The sequence below is a fragment of the Parus major genome, chromosome 11 (assembly GCF_001522545.3).
Source record: "Parus major isolate Abel chromosome 11, Parus_major1.1, whole genome shotgun sequence".
Lineage (NCBI taxonomy): Eukaryota > Metazoa > Chordata > Aves > Passeriformes > Paridae > Parus > Parus major.
This window is the reverse complement of record NC_031780.1, coordinates 4,038,186-4,060,467: the sequence shown is the minus strand read 5'-3', so window position 1 is coordinate 4,060,467 and position 22,282 is coordinate 4,038,186. Positions and strand designations below refer to the sequence as shown.

Genomic DNA, 22,282 nt, shown 5'->3' with positions numbered 1-22,282 from the left:
GTGGAGTTGGAAATGCACTCAGGGGAATTCATTCCTAATCTTTGGTCCATCTGCCTGTGCTGCTTGCTGGGCTGCAACTTAACCAATCCAGAGAAAGCAGGTCCTTGAGACATCAGGTCCCCTCTTTCAAACAGGAAAACTTTTTCTAATTGAAGGACAGGCACTTTTGAAACTCTGTCCTAGATTCCAGTTTGTTGAATTAAAAGCCAATTCTGCCATTACCCGAGCAGTTAATAAAATCAATTGCCTTATGATGCATTTTTTCTGCAGGCTAGAATGGATCTGTCTTCATTGTGATTTGTGAGATTGAGGGGAAAACACAAAATATAACCTATACTTCTACTGCACTGAAAAATTTCACTGTGTTCTCCTTCTAAGGCTTGGAAGTAACCAAAACTGCAGAGGTCATTTTTTTTGAATTATTGAAAATAAGTTTACCTTATTAACATTTTAATAAAGAGAATATCTTTGCAGTGGTGCTCAGAGTTGCTTTTATTTCTCTCTGTGCAATTCCATTCTCTGAAAGGGAAAATACCATTGAGACCTGTAAAGCATGGTGTCAGACTGAAACTAAACACAGAAATACACCAAAGCAAAATGCTTTCTAAAGGTGCTGTGTTTGTAGAGGTGCTTGCCCAATATGTGTGATGCAAAATGGGGATGCTTTGTGAAGAAATCATCCTTGTAAAGCCATTGGTTCTGGTCATCAGACTCTATCCAATGCTTTAGTGATGATGCTGCTGATCTATTTGGGAAGTTGGCTGGCTCTCAAGGCAGAGTCTCTTCTCAAAGGCTGTTTCACAGTGAAAATATGCTCAGTGCAGCCGAGTGCATGAATGAAAAAGCCTCTGGTACCTTCTAGTCTGGCAAAATGCAGCACAAAACTCAACTTACTCTGTCTTTTCTGCTGTCCCAGGTAAGAAATGTGTGTTTTTTCCTTGCCTTCTTTCATCTTTCAGCTTTTGTGCGTTTTGGATTTGAAAGTATTTGAAATTCAGCTCTGATTTCCGAGTAATTATACATTGCTTGAATTACTGTTTAAAGATGCAGGATCTCTGCTCTAAGCCAGTTGCTAGGAATGTAGGATCTCATAGTTCCCTGATTTACAATTACAACCAATTTGCTGGGTGATATATAGCATTTTTTTGTTTCCCTTCAGGAAGGGTGGTGCGGGGAATCTTTCAAGTGTCTCGGTTGCAGCTGCAGCGGCAATATTTTCTGTCATATCAAATGCTGCAACTTTGATTTGCCTCTTTCCTCTGTGGCTTGTGCTGGGTAGTAGGTTTATAGGCTGTTACAGGCAGCTCACGTTATTTATTGCCTTTTTTAAAAATAAAAGAATGGAGGGGGGGAACATGGAGGCAAAATAAAACCAGACCTTGCAAAAGGCTCCCTTCCTCGTACTCTCCTGATAGATGTGTAATACTCCGTTAGTGACTTGCTATGTAGCCTTTCTCTTATTAAATGTAATAGATCCCCCTCTGCCAGAGAGCAGAGGAAAAAACACCCAGCCTTAAAAACACGGAGCTGCTGAAGCTCCGCTGCTGCTGCCTGTCAAAGCACAGGGACTCGCTGCGTTTCACTTCTCAGCACCTCCCGGTCACTCTTTCCCTCTCGCTGCTGTTACAGGGCTCACTTTGGGCAGCTCAGAGCAGCTTCGGAAATCCTTTGTTGCTGTCCACCTAAAGTGCATTCTTCCTCCTTTTGTTTTAGGAGCTCTGTAAACTTGCGTTTAGTGGCAGTGGGTTGAGATCCTCCGCACTGAGCAGGGGTGAAAGTTAATTCCTCTTTGACTTGCGATAGAGTGGTTTTGTTAACCCTTAAAAGGCTGGTGGGGTTTAGTGTCAAACAAGTGCTCAGGACCCTGAGCTTGAGCCCCGTGTTTGTGTAGCCGCAATCTCCAGCAGGCATTAGGTCTGCTAATCCCAAACAGGGCAGTAAGGAATAAAACGGTGAGGGATCACCATTGGGAGAGCTTTATTGCTGAGAGCAGCTCCACGGTGTGCGAGGAGAGGCGGTAGGGTGAGCAGAATGCACACATGCTGTGGATGAAGGTTAGGACGTTCAGGTCCTGGTTTCACCTGAGCAGGAGCCAGCGCAGGGACGTGGGCGGCTGGAGCTGTGGGACAGCCGGAGACTGGGTGGCTGGGCATCGGCAGTGAGCAAGCACAAAGGCATTTGGGTGGGTTCGGGATGACAATCCTGCTCCGGGCTGTGGAACAAATGAAAGCAGCTGCCTTGGGCCATGGGTTTGGTGCCGAGCAGAGTGTGCCGGTGCCACATGGAGAGTTGCTGGCAGGGCCACTCTGCCAGCCCGGGCTGGGGATCCCTGGCAGTGTCCGAGAGCAGCCTCTGGCTCTGCCGGGACTGCCTCAGGATAGTGGCCAAGCTGCTGCTTATGGGGGGATGAACACTATCCCGTGGGCTGGGGAAACCCAGAGGGCTCCTGGGGACGAGAAGCTGTCACAAGTGGGCTGAGATCCAGCCCGGGCTGGCAGCTGGGCTGGCAGTGGGAGGCAATGCTCAGGGAGCAGAGGGGCTGGGGGAGAGGGCACAGGCAGTGGAAAGGGAACCTGTGGCTGCTCTCTCATCTTGGCTTTGAGACCTCCCATCTGCTTTGCTTGGCTTTCTCTCTGTTTTCAGTCTTTTTTTTTTTTTTTTTTTTGGTACTGCCTCTCTAAGACACCGCTGAATTAATCAGCTTTGAGTTTGGGTTTTCTTTAGCAGTTGCTTGTAGGGAAGCAATATGTATGTGATACAAGAGGATGGACTTCTAGGGCCTATTAAACATAGCTGGCATTTTTTTAACATTAATGGCTACTTAAAATCTGACAAGGTGAAGTCACCTGACTCTGAAAACACCTGTGCACTTTATTTACTACTTTCAGTGATACTTCAGAGTTTCTTCCCAGGCTGGGCTGAATTCTGCTGTACTACAGGGCTGAGCTTGCGGTGCTTTAGCCTTGCTTCTAGCTTTAGTGCTCAAACTGCACTCCACCTTCTTTATCAGCATGTGCAGCTCTATTTGGTCATGTCTCGCTCCACCATGTGAACTAATGCATCTCCAAGTTTACTTTCTAGATTGTGTCTAAGAGTTAATAAATTGGAGAATGAATCAGACTGTAATATGGAAGTGTATGTAATTCTGTCTTCAGGTCTAGGTTGTTGAGTATTGGTTGTTTAAAGTATGAATTAGAGTGGGTGCCACGCTGGGGAAAGAAACAGGATTTACTGAAACGCTGTTTGGCTTTTCTCTTTGACACCCCACATGCACAGCTTTCGTGTGACAGGAAAAGTAAACAGAAGAATGTGAGAAACAACATATTAAACAAATGCAGCCATCTGCTTTGTGTAGTGGTTGTAACACATTTGGGGATCTTTTTCTGCAAGTTTTCTTTTTTTCTCCCTTAGGAGTAGCAAGAATGTCTCATGAACCAATGCTCGTGGACCCAGAAAGGATCAAGTTTGATCGAATTCTTTCTAAGCAGAAGCAATCTAGTAATCTTTTTTGTGGAAGCAGAAGATGTGGATAACTTAGTTTCAAAGTAATGCTAGGAAAGTTTACAGCATAGAGAAAAAAGTTTGAGGAAGTTCTTCTATGTCAATAGGAACGTGAACTGCAGAAGGTTTATTTTTAGTGAAAAAACTTGGGTTGTTTGCTTTAGTAACTTAGTTTTTTTGTTTTCTTGGTCTGCCTCTAATTCAACAGCATTTTTAAAGTATAAAATATTTGCCATTTGAGGCATTAAAGGGATGAAGATGGAGAATTACTTTTTCATATCAAAGCAGCCCATTATGTATGCAAAAACTCTTGTAAACAGGTGGGCAATAAATTAATTTTTCCATTTGCAAAGATTTAGTTTACACTACTACCAACTGCTCTGTTTTCACCAAGAGGAAAATTGAGCATTAGCTGGAATAACTGAGAAAGATGTTTCAAGTAATCCTTTAATGCAGAATCACCTTTAAAGTTCCAAAGCATAACTATAATATACAGCTTTATTGATCTGATGCTGATAATAAAAACTAAATGTACTCTGGTAGCTTATGCACTTTACTGTACAGAGTACAGTAAATAGTAAATGCATATTCTGATCTGATACAGATTTAAAAATCTGCATGTTTTATGTTTTCCCCAAAGGAGATTTTCTAAAACCTAAATACAAAAATATTTAAGACAAAAGTTGTTCATAGGCTTCCTTTTCTATGTTATGTGTTTCATGCAGAGAGATGACTCAAAATTTTGTAAGATAGGCTTACAAGATGAGGAAAACCCCCATATTTTTGATAATTTTAACAATAACTGTCACATTTCACTGGGTTGCAACTAAGTGAATTGGAAAAATGTGTAGATTTTCCAAGCTTGTCATTAGAGTGAATAGAGAAAATTAGTCCTCAAACTCTTTCCCCTATTGCAGAGCCCACACTGCTGCATTCTTAAGCTTTTATTTGTTCAAATTTCTCCAGAAGAGGGCTCCATGCACAGCTTGAAAGGCAGCACCCAGGTATTGAAAGCAAAAGAAATTTAACAGCTTCAGGAAAAAAAGACAAGTCTTGCTCACACATGTGTGTTGATATAGCATTGCAGATTATGCTCAAATTCTGACCAAATATCTCCCTGTTCTATTGTGTTGCTGTATTATTTGAGAGTTCTTGAGAAGTCCTGCGGTTTTTGTGCTATATCGGAGTTGTAAAAATGCTTTAAAAATATTAAAGAATCTTGATTGTCAATTACTCCATATAATTATTTCTACCGATGAGCACTTTGTGAGCAGGCTTCCCTACAGTTTCAGGCCATCACTTTTGGCTAGCAATCAAAAAACATCTTCCAGTTGCATATCTCATTCATAAGATGGTGTCTCCCAAAACACAGAGCCATTCCAGCAGTTGTGCTGTCCTATTTCCCGAATATTACCTTGGAGGGAAGGTTGGCACAAGTGAATTAAGATGGCTTTTGGCTACAGATTTAACCTCTAAAAATATCCTTACACAGGACCTGGCCACAGCCCTTACTGCTAAGCAAGGGGGGATTTGTTATAGTAGACAAGCAAAAACATGAAAATGCTTCTGCAGTTTTATGTCAATTAAACCCCACTTTTATACGCCCTGAGACCCAATCCTTCAATCTAAACAGCTTAAGTGTTATGTTGGGACCTGTTTTCTGTTTTGAGGATCAAAACTTCAAGAAGGGTTTCTTAGCACATGTAATATCTGTGCTGTGATCCACTGGGTGTTATTGACTTGGCTTTTAGGAACTTGGCAGCTAAGAAATTAGTATTCCGAAAAGCTGTCTCAATAGATGAGTGGGGCAGGGACTATTAGAACTGTGTAGGTGGCAACAGTGGTGCCCCTTCAAGGAGTTGTGAAGTTCTGCCTTCCTTTTCTTCCTGTTTGCTGCAAGACAAGTAGGCTCTTCCCATTCTATTAATATGTAAAAGCAAGGCAGATAACAGAGCTCTCAGTGTTCCTCTCTTCCTGCATCACTGCTGGAGTTGCATCTCTAATCTTCAGCTGCTGGGTTGCACCAGCGTGCTGTGTGTCAGGACTTTGGCCTCAGGTTTCAGAGTTCCTATGACAGCATAAACCTTTCTGGAGGACTTTGAGTACAAAGGTCAGGTTTGCAGGTTTTTTATATTGTTTCATGGACAGTTCCAGGGGAAAATTCATTGTTTTGATGTGTATCACTGGTATTCCAGCCAGCAGAGACAAGTGTGTCCTGAGGGCATCAGGCTCAGCTTTGCCAGCTGGGAAAGGGAGTGGATTGTCCTGCTCTGCTCTCCACTGGGCCAGCCTCACCTCGAGTGCTGAGGGCAGTTTTGGTCACCACAATATAACAAAAATATTAAACTATTAGAGAGTGTCCAAAACAGAGCAATGAAGATGGTGAAGGGTCTTGAGGGGAAGCAGTGCGAGGAGTGTCTGAGGGCACTTGGCTTGTTCAGCCTGGAGAAGAGGAGAGTCAGGGGACACCTCATTGCAGTCACAACTTCCTTGTGAGGAGAAGAGGAGGAGCAGACACTGTTGTCTGCTTTGTCTGACCAGTGACAGGACTGAATGGCTTGAAGTTGTGTCATGGGAGGTTTAGGTTTGGTATTAGGAAAAGTTTTTCACCCAGAGGGTGAAATACGTTCCCCAGGGCCGTTGTTGTGCCACTGAGTCTGAGGGAGCTCAAGAAAAATTTGGACAATGCTCTTGGGCACATGGAGCAACTCTGGAGGATGGTCCTGTGCAAGGCCAGGAGTTGGACTCAATATTCCTTGTGAGTCCCTTCCAATTCCACACATTCTGTGATTCTAACTAGAGGTTCATCTGTGCAGGCAAAAAGACAAATCTACAATGTCCAGTGGGGAGGAGAAACAGAATGAGAGACATTTATCATCCTTAGGAGACTAAGTGGGCTATTGCATTTCCCAGTTAGCTCTGGATGATATTAGTGGGTTCTTGATCATGGCCATATGGTTGCACTGTGCCCTGCCCTAATCACCAGATGGATGGGACCAGTCCAGATGGGAGGCTGTGTTTTTCTGTCACTTCACATGTCCTGCAGCTAACACAATGTTAGTGTACACAAATCAGGAGGATATTAAATGCCAAGGAGGAGAGAAAAGTAAGACTTGCTTTATTAGCCACTGTTTCATTACTCGGAGGTCTTGGAAATTTGCCCACTACTGCTTTTTTAAGATTTTTTTTTTGTGTGTGTGTGTGATGTGGACTGTATTTTCTGTCAAATGGAAGAATCTAATTCTTTGAAAGCCTTACTGTTTCATATGAAGGGAACTCATTCTGCTCCTATCTTATCCAATATTCTACTGTTTTGCACCATTAATTTTCTTGGATAGAGGGGGAAAAAAGAAGGATTTTTAAGATTTGGTTCGATAGAGCTGGTTAAAACAGTTCTATGAACAGACTAAAATAAATATGAGGTATTAAGACTGGGGTGAATCTTTTCAGCACACAGCAGTTTTCAGTATCTCTAACCACTTGGAAAAGCTGATTAAGGTGTTTAAATAACTTCTGATATCTATGAATGTCCATGTATGGATGTCTAATTTGGTATCTTTATGGGCCTTGTTCTTAAGAAACTGAACATCCACTTTCAAGCTTTTGAAATGTCTCAAAATTAGATGCCCATACCCATCTCCCTGAAATTAATAAGATTTTATTATGTAGGATTCCTTAGAGTCCATTTGATAAAGGTTCTACTCCCAAAATCATTTAAATAAATAAAAAAACCCTAGCAAACTACTAATAATAGCTATCTATTTCAGTCTAAGTCATTTCTTTCTCTTGCTGTGAACAACTAATGCTTAATTCCTTATTTGTAAAGGCAATGTATATATTTCTAAAAGTTAATATTTAATTCCCAAGGACTTTGGAGCCTGGTATGTAATGAAGAGCAAATAATTCTTATGTGCACGAAGGTTGTGTTAACAGTACAGACAGCAAGTTGGTTTCTAAAAGTTTGCAGATGTTTTAGGATTTTGAGTAATCATGGCAGATGGAATTTGTGTGTAGCAAGGACTCAAAATGCTACAAACCTCAGGTTCCAGGCCATTAAGATGTCACAGCACTGTCAATGTGGCTGTAGGCAAAGAGATATTTTTACATACAACTGAAATTTAGCACAGGAGGTACTAATTTACAAATATATGTACCTGTAAGCTCAGGCTACCTCAGCTGTCATTATTTGTGTACTGAAGGCTGTTGTTTGTTACACCTCTCCCTTTCCCTGGGCTGGGTGTGAGAGATCCTGCTCCAAGGCCAGGTTGACAAACTTGGCTGGACACACAGCTGAGGGAGCCCTGATTCTCTGCATTAATGGCTGGCTGCCACACAGGCAGGAACACATCTGTGGCACACACAGGATGAGCATGGATAACTGCTTCTATTGCTTCAAATCAATCCAGAAAAGTGTCAACACACTGAGTTTTGTTCAAACTGCTATGGAGCAAAAACCTCCAAACATGTTACAAAGCACTTATCAAGATGATAAGTGGCTCATCTACTTTATAGACACTCAATCACTTTCTTTTCATCTTCTTGGAATAACTTGGAATTGGGCTTCTGTACAAGTTGTCCATAGACAGTCCTGGATCAAATGTGGGGGATTTTGAACCCATAAGTGTAAAAGAAAAGCTGGCAGTTTTCCATGGGGTCACCATGTAAAGGGAGATATATCAGCTGTCAGAAATAGGAATATGATCCACAGCTCGTAGAGACAGCATATAAGGATAGAGGGAGGGGAGTATCATGTAAAGTTTCCCCCTCCTTAGCCTGTTATAGTGTTCTTGTGTCTAATTACTTTTTCAGTAGTTGGTAACTGCTTGGGAGAAGAGAAAACCCCAGAAATGGTGTCCCCGGGATCTTGTATTTTCCCATAGACTAACTTTCTTTCTTTAAGTTCCTCTGCTGCCAAATCAGGTGTATTTATACACTTCTCTTGAGACAGCCCTGTGTTATCCCCAAGGAACTGCGTTTTATCAGACAACAAACAGCTATAACAAAATGTGAGAACTGAACATAGCACTGCTCTGGAGTTGACAAAGCAGGAAATCCAGAGCATCTGGTACTTTACTCCCTGAGTGAAAGGAGATGGAATTAGGCATCAGAATTAGATGGGCATTTCCTTCCCCATTAAACCCATTGTTTCTGAGCTCTGTCAGAGGAAGCTGAGCAACTCCAACTGCGCTCAGGAATGGATATCTCAGCTGCGGGTTTGAGTTGATCTGTACAGTTAAATAGCCAGCCAAATTAAAAGGTGTTCAGCTTGACCTTCTGCCAAGATAACTGGTCTTGCAAGTGCCAGGAAGTCCTGGGTATTATCCAGGTGAAATGCAAAATGAAATACCTCTGGGTAAAGATAAACGAGACTGATATTAAGATAGAACAATGCATAAAAATCAGTTTTGATTTCTGGACATATTTATTAGCTTGCTACCTGAAGGTGGTATTTTGTGCAGGGCAAAGTGAATTTATTGTTTTCTAAAATGTTTGTTTTCATAATTCATGGTCAGATTGAACTAACTGGACTCTGAACTCTAGAAATCTTGATTTATGGATATTGATATTCCTGTCAACTTACTGATACACAGCTCTGACCTGAACACTAAACTAGTCAGGTGCATATCTGATCATTTTTCCTTAATAATGGATCATAAAATGGTTTGAGTTGGAATGGACCTTAAAGATCATCTCCTTCCAACCCTTCTGCCATGAGCAGGGGCACCTTCCACTAGACCAGATTGCTCCAAGCCCTGTCTAGCCTGGCCTTGAACACCCTCAATCCATTCTCTGTCTTACACTTGTGCTTCTGGACCCGTGTGGAATGTGGCAATATCATTGCAAGAGTCATTGTTTGGTGGAACAAAGATGTAGGGGTGGTCAGGATAGCTTGGAGTAGTGGGAAGCACACCTTCTTGCACCCATATTCCCTACTTTTTGGGAGTGGATAATCCTCTGACATTTAGTTTTGAAGTAAGTGTTTTCTTCTAATGTTTTTAAACTACGATGTCTCATTTAAAAATAATAAAAAATTGCATTCTCCAGTGTTAAATGTCGCCAATAGTTTTCCCTAATTGTTGATCTCTGCAGTTTAGTTATCAATGAAGAAATGTGGTACTTGATGTGGTGAGGGTATTGATTATTTTAATCTGGAAAAAAGAGCAGCTGATAAGTTTGCATACTATGTGTTACCAGGAAGTAAGATAAGGGTGCTGGGGACACATTGCAAAATTTTGTCTCTTGTGGAAAGTACTTCTGGTCATGCATGTCTCCCAGTTTCAGTTTTGTGTGTATGCAATAGCAAGGTGCTGCTGCTCACACCAACACAGGAGCAAGCCTCCAGTGGATGTGGATGGATTGCACTGCCCCTCCTTTTGTTATCTGGGTGAGGGATGGTTGGTGTCAGTGCCATGTGCGTTCTTACAGTGCCTGTACCGGGATGCTTACACGGCTTCTATTGCTATGATATCTGAGCACCCTACAAATGGTAATGAATTTATCCTTGCTTCCCTAAAATAACTGCTCAGTTACGACAGGAACATTATTCTGAAATGGGAGACAGCCTCCAACATCTGCCTGTTTCAATGACTTGAGGTCTGTTATCTTAGGTGAGTAATGATGTCGGCTGCTGTCACTTGGGCTGCTGGTGTTGATTCAGTGGTGACACTTCATTGTACTCCAGAAAGATTAATTCTGATTGGAGGGAGCCCAGAATAAATTCAGTCTTTAGGCCAATCAGAAGGTGGTGTTTTCAGTAGTATTTTAATAATGCAGCTCTACTTTTGAGAATATAATTAGTTATGTTTTGCCAAGGAACTGCCTATCTCTATACAGTAGTTACTTGCATACAGATGAAACTAATAAAATAAAATATAATCCTAGCTGTGCAGAGTTCTTTAGGCATAAGGAAGTGGAGAGTTCTTGTTAATAGCTGGTGGCACAATGATCAGGTGGAGCAGAGGAGGAGGATGAGGCTGGCAGCTCTATTTACACTCAAGGCATTTCATACCACAGAGGTTTGGGGTAGAAAATGGGGGCAGATAATTCAAAACCAGCCCTGCTTGAGTAGGGCAGAGGTTCTGCATCTTTCTACTGCAACAGGAGACACAGTCTCAGTGGCAGAATATTTCTCCCACCATCTGCTCACTGCCAGAGGTTTCTGTCTTCCTTCCTCTCCTCAGTCTGGAGGAGTCAGAGCTACCAAAAGATTCGGCTGCTCTGGCAGGAGGTGAGCTGCTGGCCATGGCTGTTTCCCTCCCAGGTTTAGCTTCTGGAAGTGAGATGTTGCTGACCTAAAGTGTCACTGTTGGGGAGATGCACCCAAATGTTCCTGGGAGGACTAAGACACATGGATGCACCATTTGTTACATGCTCAAAGCATGGGACTCTGGATTTGTATGGACTGTTGAAAGCCAGAGTCTGATTTCATGGGACAGCTGCTTCTTCCTGTGTGTTTGTCTCTCTGAAAGGAGGATTCAGTCTTGCACTTGCTTCCCAAGAATAGAATTTTCAAGGCTTTTTCCTCCTTCAGGAGTCAAAGGCACACAAGCACAGAACCTGTTTCTTGCTGTGCATGGGAGCTAAACATTGATTATGGGGTGGGTGAAGGAGTTTGCGTAAAACAAACTGGCTTGCTTGTCTGCAATAACTCATGTTGAACCTGAACAGAATTGTTTCTCCAACTTGTTCTTGACTTCTGATTTCTGCATGCTGTGTGTTTGTGGAGTCTAGCTGGGATATGTAAGAATAAAAAGCCGTCGTGCACAGCATGAATGGTTCTCTCTGCCTTACCTCCAGGCTGACTGGAAGCATCAGCTTTTCTGTAATTTCCTTGTTCAAATTACTTTTTTTTTCTTTTCTCCTCCATCTGTTTAAAATAATGCAGATAGTCTGAGTGCTTCTAGTTTTTATACTCAAACTTTCCTCCAGAACTTCTAGTGTTGGGGGAAAAGGTGAATAATTTTTACTACTGTGATTTAACTTAGATGAGGTTCAAAAGGCTCTGCTGGAAAGTCTATCCCTGTTCTTGGTGCTTAGAGATGATTTTATTTTGGTGATAGAAGAGAAGAGGATGGATGTTTTCTTGCACTATGAAGAGAACCAGACCCACTTAAGGAGTTGCTTTCCTTTAACATTTCACATGGGTCATATTTTCACTGGGTAATCTGAAGATTCCCAGGAGTTAGTGCAGTGTTAACTTTTTTAACCTTTGGCTAATGCGGTAGGGAACTCTAAATGTTGTACTTTTGCATCTGGACCACACCCTGTGCCTTTCCTGGTATGTTCATATCACCCTGTTTTCTCCCTCAGTCCCTTAGAGAAGTCTAGTTCTTTCTGCACATGTGGAAAAGAATTTAATTTATCATCCCCAATAATGGTGTTAGGTTGGTGATCTCCTGGAGCCACAAGTGCTGGGGTGGTTATTTGTTAATACACATGCTGACACAGCTGCTGAATTTCTCCTCTTCACTGGTTGACTGAGGAGTACAAGAAGGAAGAGTAAACCTTAAAGCATAAAGATGGAAGGGAAAGCAAAACCAAGGGAAAAAGAAAAATGAAATTATATTCAGTGTTCTGTCACTTTTTGCAGCTGTTAGATTTGGAAAGCAGCCTTTTACATTTGTGATACAGTCAACAGATGTATACAGGAATGGCGCACAGTCTGATTTTGCCTGATTTCCACATCTTCATTTACAGATCTTCCCTTGAGAGCTTCGGCTGACACCCGTATCCAGAGCTCTTGCTCATATCTAGATCTGAAGTTGTTGGCACCAGGAAATGGTGATAACGTTTTATGCACATTTGTGTATATCAGCAAGCTGGTTTATGAGAGGCAGGAAATTTAATCCTTTGTAAAACTCTTTATCCACTTCCAGCATTCATTAGCTGCCACAGAACTCTCCTCTTTCTTACATTTTGTATTTTGGTGGGGCTTTATTATAATTTGTTCTATGTCCTAATGGACAACATTTATCCCTACTGCTTTGATGTTGTATTTGTTAAATCCATTCTCCTGATTCTTTGGGAAACTTGTTATCACACAAATGAAACAAATGTAGGACATCTCTTTCTCTAATTGACTAATTGAATGGGGAAGGAACGGGAGTGGAGAGAAGACAACTGGGTTATAAATTATGAAGCCAAAGCAGCCTTGATTGCAGGACAGTATTTTGCAATTTCTTTTGGACCTGTTTGCATGTCACTTCTTTAGCTGCCTGAAGCTGGTTTGTGTGTATCAGGAAGGTGACACATGTCCCCTGTGTGACATCAGCAGGATTTTGACTGCCTGCTGATGGACGTATGTCCCAAAGGAAATGGAAAAGTAGGAAAGGGTCAGAGAACCTCCCAGGGGAAGTACAACTCTGTTATGGTTTTCTAGCAATAAATATGAAGCAAGGCAGCTACCAGGAACAGCTGAGCAATGTTTTGCTGAAATGCGGCAACTGTTAGGAAAGAGAAATGCTCCAAAGTTTTGACAGATGTTATTTGACTTTCCCTCTCCTACCATTTTTGCTAATATATGTTTTCAGATATTTATCCCTTTTGTCTTATTTTTCTGGCAATTCTTGGAGGCTAGCTAAAGAGCAAGAGATGAAAGGAAGAGAACCTGGCTTCAGGCACATTTGCAAACTAGCTGTTGGTTTTCTGCAGGTCCTTCCATGCTTCAAACAGAAACAATCCTCCCCTGACAGCTGACAGTTCATGTACAATGGATCTGCTTCTGACATTGTACTTCTGGGCTTTACAACTCATGATTCATCTGGCAGTGCTTGAGTTTAAGCACTGATAAAGGCAACACAGCAGAGTGCAAATACATTTGACCTTTCAAAACACTGAGTAGAAAACAAAAATAGAAAAGTAGTTACTTTGCAGTTTTTCCTTGTACAAGTGTAATGACTGCAAGCAAACCAGCATTCTGATTTCTGCCTTTGGAGCCTGGGTATCACAGAGACCTCCAGGCCTGAGCTCCACTGTTGTTCCTCCTGTTCCATTGTGTGTGTTAGCGTGGTATTGGTGTAGAGGAACTTTGATTTCCCCAGGTTAGGGACTAGCCTGATGTCTGCTGCATCCAAAACTTTTTACTGTTTGGTATGCTGTGCTTGTCTAATTGGCACTCTGGTCTTGACTGACTTTCCTGGTGGGCAGGTGTCTGTATTCCAAGTATAAAGTTTCCCTGGAAGTGTCATTTTAAATCAGTAACACTGACATAGAACTAAGGCTTGGGCACCTGTGGGAAGTTCCTGCCAAAATCCTCAGGCAACTGCAGCTGTAGCTTTGATGCAGCCACCTCGTATCGCTGCTATGAGTTGCTTTAAAAAGGGAGTAACTCTGTGGGTGCCCTGTGGTGTCAGGACCCTGTTCAGTCTCACTGGATCCCTCCTGCAAGGGCAGGGGATGGAAATAGAAGTGTGCTTGAGGCACATCAGCCCTGTGACACTGCCACTCCCCACGGCATCACTGCTCCCAGAGAGGATGTGCAGCTCTGAATAATGCTCCAAATATGATGGGAAATGAAGAGCCTCCTTTCTTTTCCTTGTAAAACTGGGGTTGATTTGTGAGCACATTCCTTTGCTTTACAAGCAGAGGAGGTATGTGCAGTCCATCTCTCCCAGCCCACAAGCCAGAGATGTACAGGGTGTGCAGAATTGTGTGCCAGGTTCTGGGTTAAGGGTAGGTTTTAAATGAGGTGACCAGGTTAACTCATCTTGAACCCCTTTGGGGAAGGAGGGAAGGGAGGGAAGACTATGCAGCAGCTGGGTAGGGCTCTGATCTGGCATTGCTACAGCTATTTTTGGTATTTCTAAAACTACTTTCCAGTAACTGCAGTGGAATTTGGATGGTTTTATGGTCTGAAGCTTCTTAGCTATAAATGATAATCCATCTTTGATTTATTTGTCCTACCCTGCTGCCTGTCACATGCTGGTCAAGTCTTGTGCAGTAGAGAGAAACATTTTTCCTTTATCCCACTTTCTTATTCCTTGGTTCATTGTGTAGTCACCTCCTGTGGCTGTGTTTACATGAATTTCACTAACAACAAATCTTGAGGAATCTGCTTAAGTAATAATCAATTTTTCTTTTAAATTTCCCCTTTTCCATATTTTTGTGTGAATGGATAAACTATCTGATCAGCTTCCTTAAACCTGTAATGAAAGCTTTCTATGGTTTTGTTCAGTGCTACTGGCAAGGCTTCATGCTGAAACAAGGCTGCTGGACTGGGAGGGTTGTAGAATTTGTGGACTTAAAAATAGGGATAGGAAAGGATAAACTGGTATCCTGTCTTATTTAGTAATTCTCTGCAGTAAAATATATAACTAGTCACTGGATAAGCAGCACTAGTGAATTGAAATTGAAATTTGTCTTTTCCAGACAAAGCTCTAACTGCTCCCTTCACAGTTGTGCTCCTTTCTGCATACTTTTGGGACTACATTTCTGGCCTTCTGACCAAAGCATCATATTTGTGTAACAGCCCAGCTTTGGCTGGGAAAAAGCAGGGCAGTGAGTTTACTCAAAGCTGTGGCTTTGAGTGTCCTTAGTTTGAAGTGTGTTTTGAGCTTTGGTTTTCCCCAGCCCAGCAAACTCTGTGTGGACTTAGATATTGTTTCTGTGTTTTAGCCTCTCTTTGCAGACTGTACTGCTTCACTAAGAACATGAACTGTAAAACAGTGCCTTTTCCCATCCCACCAACCATATGCATCAGGCTGACCTTTGGCTTGAATGCAAAGCTGGGTGTCAACCCTGTACCATTAGCAAATATCACATAAATCATAGTGACAAGGTTTCCAGGCGGCTGTGGCTGGGGGGAGGTTGGCACTGAGTGTGTCTGAATGACAGAAGTGATTTCTGATCTCCTTTAGCACTGAAGCACAGGCACCAACAGGCCCAGGAGGACAGGGCTGTCTCTTGCTCCATCCCTTCCCTGTTTCCATGTGGACTCCCTCCCTTGAGCTGTGCCTTGCCTTTGTTTTTCTTGGGTCAGAGCCCACCCCTGGCACCAAGGAATGGCTGCTGGTCCTGGTGGGGATAACTTTACTTGAAGCTTCAGCACTTGGAGCCTCAATTCTCTCTTAACAGCCTCATCCTTGTTGAGCATCTTGATTTCAAGTGTCTGTTGAAGCACTGTAAACAGATTTTCTTCGGCTCTGCAGCACTACATGCTGTGTTGCAATACATTCTGTCTACTTTAGAGCTGTTAGTGATTCATTAGTTTGCTGTTCCAAAAACCAATTCCAAAGGGATCACTCATCTCCCTAGAGCAGTGAGGGTATTTTCAAGCTGGCTACACAGTGCTATGGCAGTTTTTTTGAGACTTGCCTGGTTCAAATCATGTGGCAGTGATACTGCCAAAGGCTGCCAATTCAATGGAGGATTGCACACAGATTCCATGGGTGGGAACTTGCAATATTATTAGTCACAGCTAATAATAGCTCCTCTTGACTCCTGAAATGTCAGAATGATCTTGTGGGTAACTGCACTTTGGAAAACGTTATTTTGCCACCAAGAGAAGTCCCTGACATGTTCAATGCTGCTTTATGCTTGTATCATAGAAAAGTATACTGGAAATGAAGAATCTTAATCTCTCTGTGTGTGAATTGACCTGTGTCAAGATCTCAGAATTGAGCATCAGTCTGAGAACCCAGGTCTATGTCCTCTCTGAACTTTTCTTGTCCAGAGATTCCTAAGATCTAATGAGTGTGTCTCTGGAAGGGACTTGGAAATATAACAGTGAGAAATCTCTGGTGTACTACTGAAAAAAAGCTATTATAACATAAAGCAGTAATTGAGTTTTCTTTAAAGGGGTCAGTTGCTGCCTGACAGACTGTCCTGCAGTCAGGTCTCCAGGGTTTCTGGAGTTTCTGAGTATATCTTTGCCCTAGAACTAATTTTTCTGGTGAGGAAAAATAACTCTGCTTTTCTCAGAACTTTCAAAGTTTTCAATTGTTTTATGAACCAAGAGAAAACAGAAAATTAAAAAAAAAAATTCCAAGTCCTCTTTGGAACTAAGTTAATATTGTTTGTTACATTAGCCTTTTATTTCTTTTTGCTGTCTAATGCACCCAGCAAGATACCAGCAATATGTCCCCAGCTGCAGGATTTACTGTAAGATTTTTATGGACTGCTGGAGACCAGGAAGGGATTTTAATACGTTGGCTGCAAAATGGCAGAAACTGATACATAAAAACTATGAAGACTAGAGTTTTAATCAAAAGGTGCCAACATTTAGAAGAGTGAGAAGTTAAGCAATGAGCTTTGGTTAGTTTTGAGGTTATAACTGCAATCATAGTTCTGGGCAGATGAGCCGAGTTTTAGGAGATGCTGGACACTTGCTGTCTCCTGGGATTTAACTGGGGCACCTGCCCCTTGCAAATACAGATCTGCATGGGAATTGCACACAGCCATGCAATTGAGGGTAATGCAAACATGGGGATAGACAGATGGCCTGTGTTCCAAGTGACTCTTCTCAATTGTGTTTTACAACTCTTTATTACAGTTACAAACACCTGGATGTGTCTTTCAAGGCAGAATTGCATCACTGGGGCAGAGATTAACATGATATAATGAAGGGACCTCACTTTCTGCATGCTGTTATGTCTCTGATTTTATTTTCCTGACTTCTCACAGAAGTTAGATGACAATATCACTTAAGAGCAAAGGAAACTCAAGTAAAAATCAAAGAAGGAGCTTGTGAGAAGTCTTATAGGAAGTCTTTATCAAGCAGGTTTTGCTTGCAGTCACAGCTCAGGATTCCCAAATCATCCTCAGTACACGTTGACCTTGGTAGTGAAGAACCCAGACCAATATGGCTTGTGGCGGATCTTGGAAAGAGTCCTGTGTTCAATCTGTTTATTTGAACTAATTACTTTAATTATAGTAATTAATTTGTATCTTAATGAGTGATCCATCCCTCCATTTGTGAGGTACTGCCAGAATTTAGTCCTCATCTTAAAGATATGTTGCAGGCTTCTTGTGCCAGTGAAGATGTATTTTCAGGGCACTTGGGGAATTGTGGTTAACAGAATGATTTCACCTGAAGGGAAAGCTTGACTGTTGTCATTTTGTTCTTGTTCAATAACCTGAAATATGTCATCAGCATCAATGCTTTCTTAAAGAAAATAAGGTTAGAATCAATGGGTATTTAAGAATATTATCCTCTTTCCCCAAGGTTTCTTTTCTTTTCCAGAAGTACTCTGTCATTTTCTTTGCTTGGCAACTTCAATTAACTTGCTTGTGAGCATTTAAAGCAAATTGTGTGCTTACAAATCAGAGAATGAAAGCAGAAAAGATTTATCTCACACTAAGTTTTTATTCTTATTGCATTTATTTTACCTTCTCCCCTCTACCCTTTAAATCACGATAATCAGGCACTGAAAAACATATTTTATATGAGGATCCATGTGAATCCTGGCAGATGGATAATGGATTATTCTCAGCTGCTCTTTGCCATTGCTGAATGAACCCCATCTTGCACAGACTCATAGAAGTCATCAGGCTGTCCTTCATTTCAAGTTCATCCTTCCTTGTCATCCTGATAGACAAAGGCACTTGGGGAATTAAGATATGAAATTTTTGGTATTCTTAGAGAAGCAATGTCAGACAACCTGCTGGAACGTGTGACAATTGCTGGATTTGTGTTCCTGTTGTGCATTAAGCTTGCTGAAAGAATTCAGTTCTCATTCTCTCAGTGAGCTGTCTGCAGTTTGCTGTGATCAAAGAAAGAAGTGGAGGTGGTCTACTAGGAATGCTTCTCTCCTTCTGCATGGAAGAACAAATTAGTACAGTTTTCCCCTTCACTGGAATAACGTGTTCATCTACCTACTTCAGAGCAGTCAACAGCTCTTTCTGAAATATGGTGTTGGATGCTCCTCAGATGGCTCAAAGTGCCACATTTGTCACCCTTTCCCAGTTCTTGTGGTTTTATTCTGATGTGAGGAGGAAAGCAGAGAGACCTACCCAAACATCCCCAAGTTGGTGATTTCCTTTCTACGTGTAGCATCTGTGCAGCCCAAAGTAAGATGTGACAATCCTTTGTGTCCCCAGTGAAGTGCTTTGCTAGGAGTCCTTCATAAAAAACTGGCATCTGACTGCTGAAAATTGATTTCTTTTCCTTTATAACACAATTCAAACTAGATAGCTAATAGTTAATATGAATAATAATTGATCAGATTCCTCTATGTGAAACACTTGATAAGAAAACAATGATAGCCAGTGTGAATGCTACAGTTTAAATACAAAATTACATTATGACATCCACATGTATATTAGTTTTGTCCTAGCACTTTTTTCTTAGACTTGTTTTAAGTGTAATGCAGCATTTGAGTGACAAGATCTTGAACAGAAATGCTCACTTTTTAAAGTTTTTCATCATCTTGACATTATACTTGAGCACAATAATTGTGATGTCGTTTCCTAGTCCGAGAGGTTTATCTGTCAAGTATTAATAACAGATAAATATTTTGTTTGTTTTCTGCATTTAATATATTGTGGTATTAACAGAAGATAGAAATCAGACTTTCTTTCTCTGATGAGTCCTTAAATTCAATTAAGCTGGGATGCAGTAAACAACACTATGATTTGAAAGAGGATAAACCTCCCTGAGCTATTAGGGAACTTGTATATGTCTAAATGTCCTTGCTATTATCATAACTTTAATCATTGTAAGCTGCAAGCCCATTCAAAGTATTATCAAAGCCTGAAAACATCCTCAGTGTTAGTACAATGCACTAAAAAAAAAGCCTTTTGTGCAATCTCTGTCTCAAGGACAAGCCACCTAATTAACAGACCAGCCTGAAACACACACTGTTGTGTTTGTCTTAATAAAGACATAATGAATTGCGGAACTCAAAGTTGTTTTTTTGAATCAGAATGATCTGAGGGAAACATTTCCTGGCAGAGAGTGGAGAAATGTGAAGGCATTAAGTACCACAGTGAGGAGAATGTTGAGTGTGTTCATATCCATGTTGTATGTATCCATATATATGTGAAAATATATATGGATAGACATCATATACACAATGTAGGACAGGCAAAAGCTTGTGTTTTGTTGAGCTACACTGGCTTTTTTTTATTCCTAAAGATAATACTTGGTTTGTGACTCATTATTCTTTTGCTTATGTTCATGCCTTAAGATTGAAGCTTCTGAACTTTTAAGATACACCTCAATTTCCCCTGATTGAGTCTGAGATATTCACATAAAATCCAGCCAGAACCCGGTCCTGGTTCTTGCTTCCAGGTTCTGAACCTGTGTGTATTTTTGAACACACCCAAACTCACATCAGCAGTATGAAAGCAAGTGCTCAAATAAGCTGTTTTGAAGAGCAAGGATTGAGTGTCTTTACAGCTTCAAATTAACCTGATCCAGCTGTGCACTAGACTCATGGGTTTATGCTTGCTAAATTCTTACAATGGGAGCAGTGATAAAGCAACAGCAGCTGCAGACCAGAAATGTGCATGGAGTAGTTTGAAGAACTGGTTTATGAGAAGTACAAATTAAAACTCGCCAGGTTTGTAGCTTTTGAAATATCTGGTTGTTATCCTCAAGAGCTTCATTGAGGACCATGTGGATCCTTCCTTCCTGTCTGGTTTTGGCAGGCTGGATCTGATAGTTTTTAACCATGAGTGCTGCCCTACCTAAACATGCAGCTTCACAGAAGGATTTCTTTGAACAAGCATAATTCATATGAATTATAACCACAAGGACTTGGGTCTCTATCAAGCCAACAGGAATTGTCACTTTAAGATTCTGGAAATACTTGCTCACAAGAGAATTCTGATGTGATATTTAAAAAGAGCCTTAAAGCAAAGTGTCAAAATACGAGCAGACCTTAGAGATACATCAGGTATAACTATATGCAGGGCAACTTAGAGCAAACCACAAAATGGTGTTTTTATTTTCCCCTGTGGTGCGATGTTATAGCAGAGAACGGTGTGTAAAGCAGAAAATGGAATGTGTTTCCTTTTTTTTCTCCTGCTTTTAAGTACAGTGACATGTCCTAATTTAGACCTAATTTTCATTCCTGTAACATTGCTTGTAATAACGTCCAAAGTCCTCAGAATTAATTTGACTGGAAAAATTCCAGAAGGACTTTCAATTTTTCTAATTAAAAACATTATAGATGTCTTAATTAGGCACTGTTATTAATGGTAATATTACTCAATTTAGAACTACGCACTTAAGATGTGGTTACCTCTAGTGTGATTAGTCAGAGAAGCTCTGCTATGCAAGGATGCACACTAGAATTCTGAACAGTTAAATATTTAGAGCCAGATGCTCAGCTGTGTAAATTGTGTGGCTACTGTGGCCTCAGTGGAGCTAGACTAGTATGCATTAACTGGGGATTTGCTATCTAAAGTTATAAACAATCATTTCTGGCTCATTTCCCTCACTATTTCTCTGTTTCTTTTCCTTTCTCGTATTCAGCTTGTTTTTCTCGCCATGGTAGGATATGCTGATGAAGTACCACATTCACAAGCTCCTGCTCCAGGATAAGCTGTTTAACCACTAAAACTTACCTGAAGCCACTCTACACTTGTATTTCTCTTCCCTCCTGTTGTCCTGGGGGGATTTCCTTGACTTAAGTGAACGTGCTCCTGATTTAGAACATGGTTCAAGGACCTTTGCCCTGTGTCTTCCACTCTAATGGGCTCTGTTACAGGCTCCAGCTTGTGGCAATTTGCTTTGCTTGTTGAGAACCTGCTGCTGTTACATGTGAGGGGGAAATTAGGTGGAATGTTTTATTTGCTTGCCTGGACACAGGTTTACACAAACTTCTAAAGTAGTCTGTCTTAGACCAGTGAATGACTGTATTTTATTTAATCTTCAGTTAGAAGACTGAGATTATTTAGATGTACTATATTTGTGCCTGTCTCCATTAGCACAGAAGAACCCATGACAATGTTTGGGTCTATAATTACTGTGGCTCCTGTTTGATGTTACTCATGTTTATTGTGATTGTGGATGGGAAAGGTTGATGGCTACATGGGCTATTGCTGCTCTGTGGCTTCAGTTGGGGAGCTTGTACAAAGTAACACCTGTACTTTGATTACCATCAGGTTATTAGACTTTGTTAAAAAAGTCACCCCCTGTATCCCTTAAAATCACACTGCAATATTCCAGTTTTTAATGTTTATTTGCAGAGCGAGGTGTAAATTAAATTGAATGTAACACCCCAAATCTTGGCATGTTCTGTTGCTCAGCAATCCCAAGGTTTATATTCCAAGTGTTTTCAATGTGTAAATTGTTACCTAGACTGTGTAAGAGCTGATTTGTGCGGCAGAAAAAGCTGCTCTTTGTGTGAACTGTGTGAAACCCAGATTTGTGTCATCTTGCAGGTAGCTCAAGCACGAAATGAACAGTCATCACACGTTCAGGTTCAGGTGGACAGATGTGCATGGGGCTGTTAGAGGCATCTGGATATATAACTGGGATATGGGATAGTATTGAAACCTCAAAATGTTACAGACGTTTGCATCTGTTCGCTGATGTATATAATGACGAGTTATTTGGGGTAGTGGGGTGTGAAGCTTAAGAGGAGCTTAATGATTTTTCCTTTAATAAATCATTTGACTACAGCAGTGTCATCTTTTATTAGCTTGCAATTTTGTAAAAGTTAAGATTGAGCATAATGTCACATATAATTCTAAAGCATCTGGTAGCAATATCTAGTAGCAGCTGTTTAGTACCTGAAATATAAACAAACCATGATTTTATCCATAGCTGTTATAGTTAATTTTACTGGAAGTACTAGTTTTGGAGTAGATCCACTATGAAATAGTTCAGGAGGAA

General features: G+C 41.1%; 1 protein-coding gene across 4 annotated transcripts in view; it reads left to right on the top strand.

Annotated features, from left to right (window-relative positions):
- Positions 1-747: 747 nt before the first annotated feature.
- Positions 748-22,282, top strand: part of CDH13 (cadherin 13) — a 426,254-nt gene continuing 404,719 nt past the window's right edge. For all 4 annotated transcript variants that reach the window (XM_015640174.3, XM_015640173.2, XM_033517167.1 and 1 more), the window contains exon 1: positions 748-916. In XM_015640174.3, the coding sequence (XP_015495660.1) occupies positions 872-916 (45 nt within the window). In that variant the 5' untranslated portion in view covers positions 748-871. The remainder of the gene's footprint in view (positions 917-22,282) is intronic.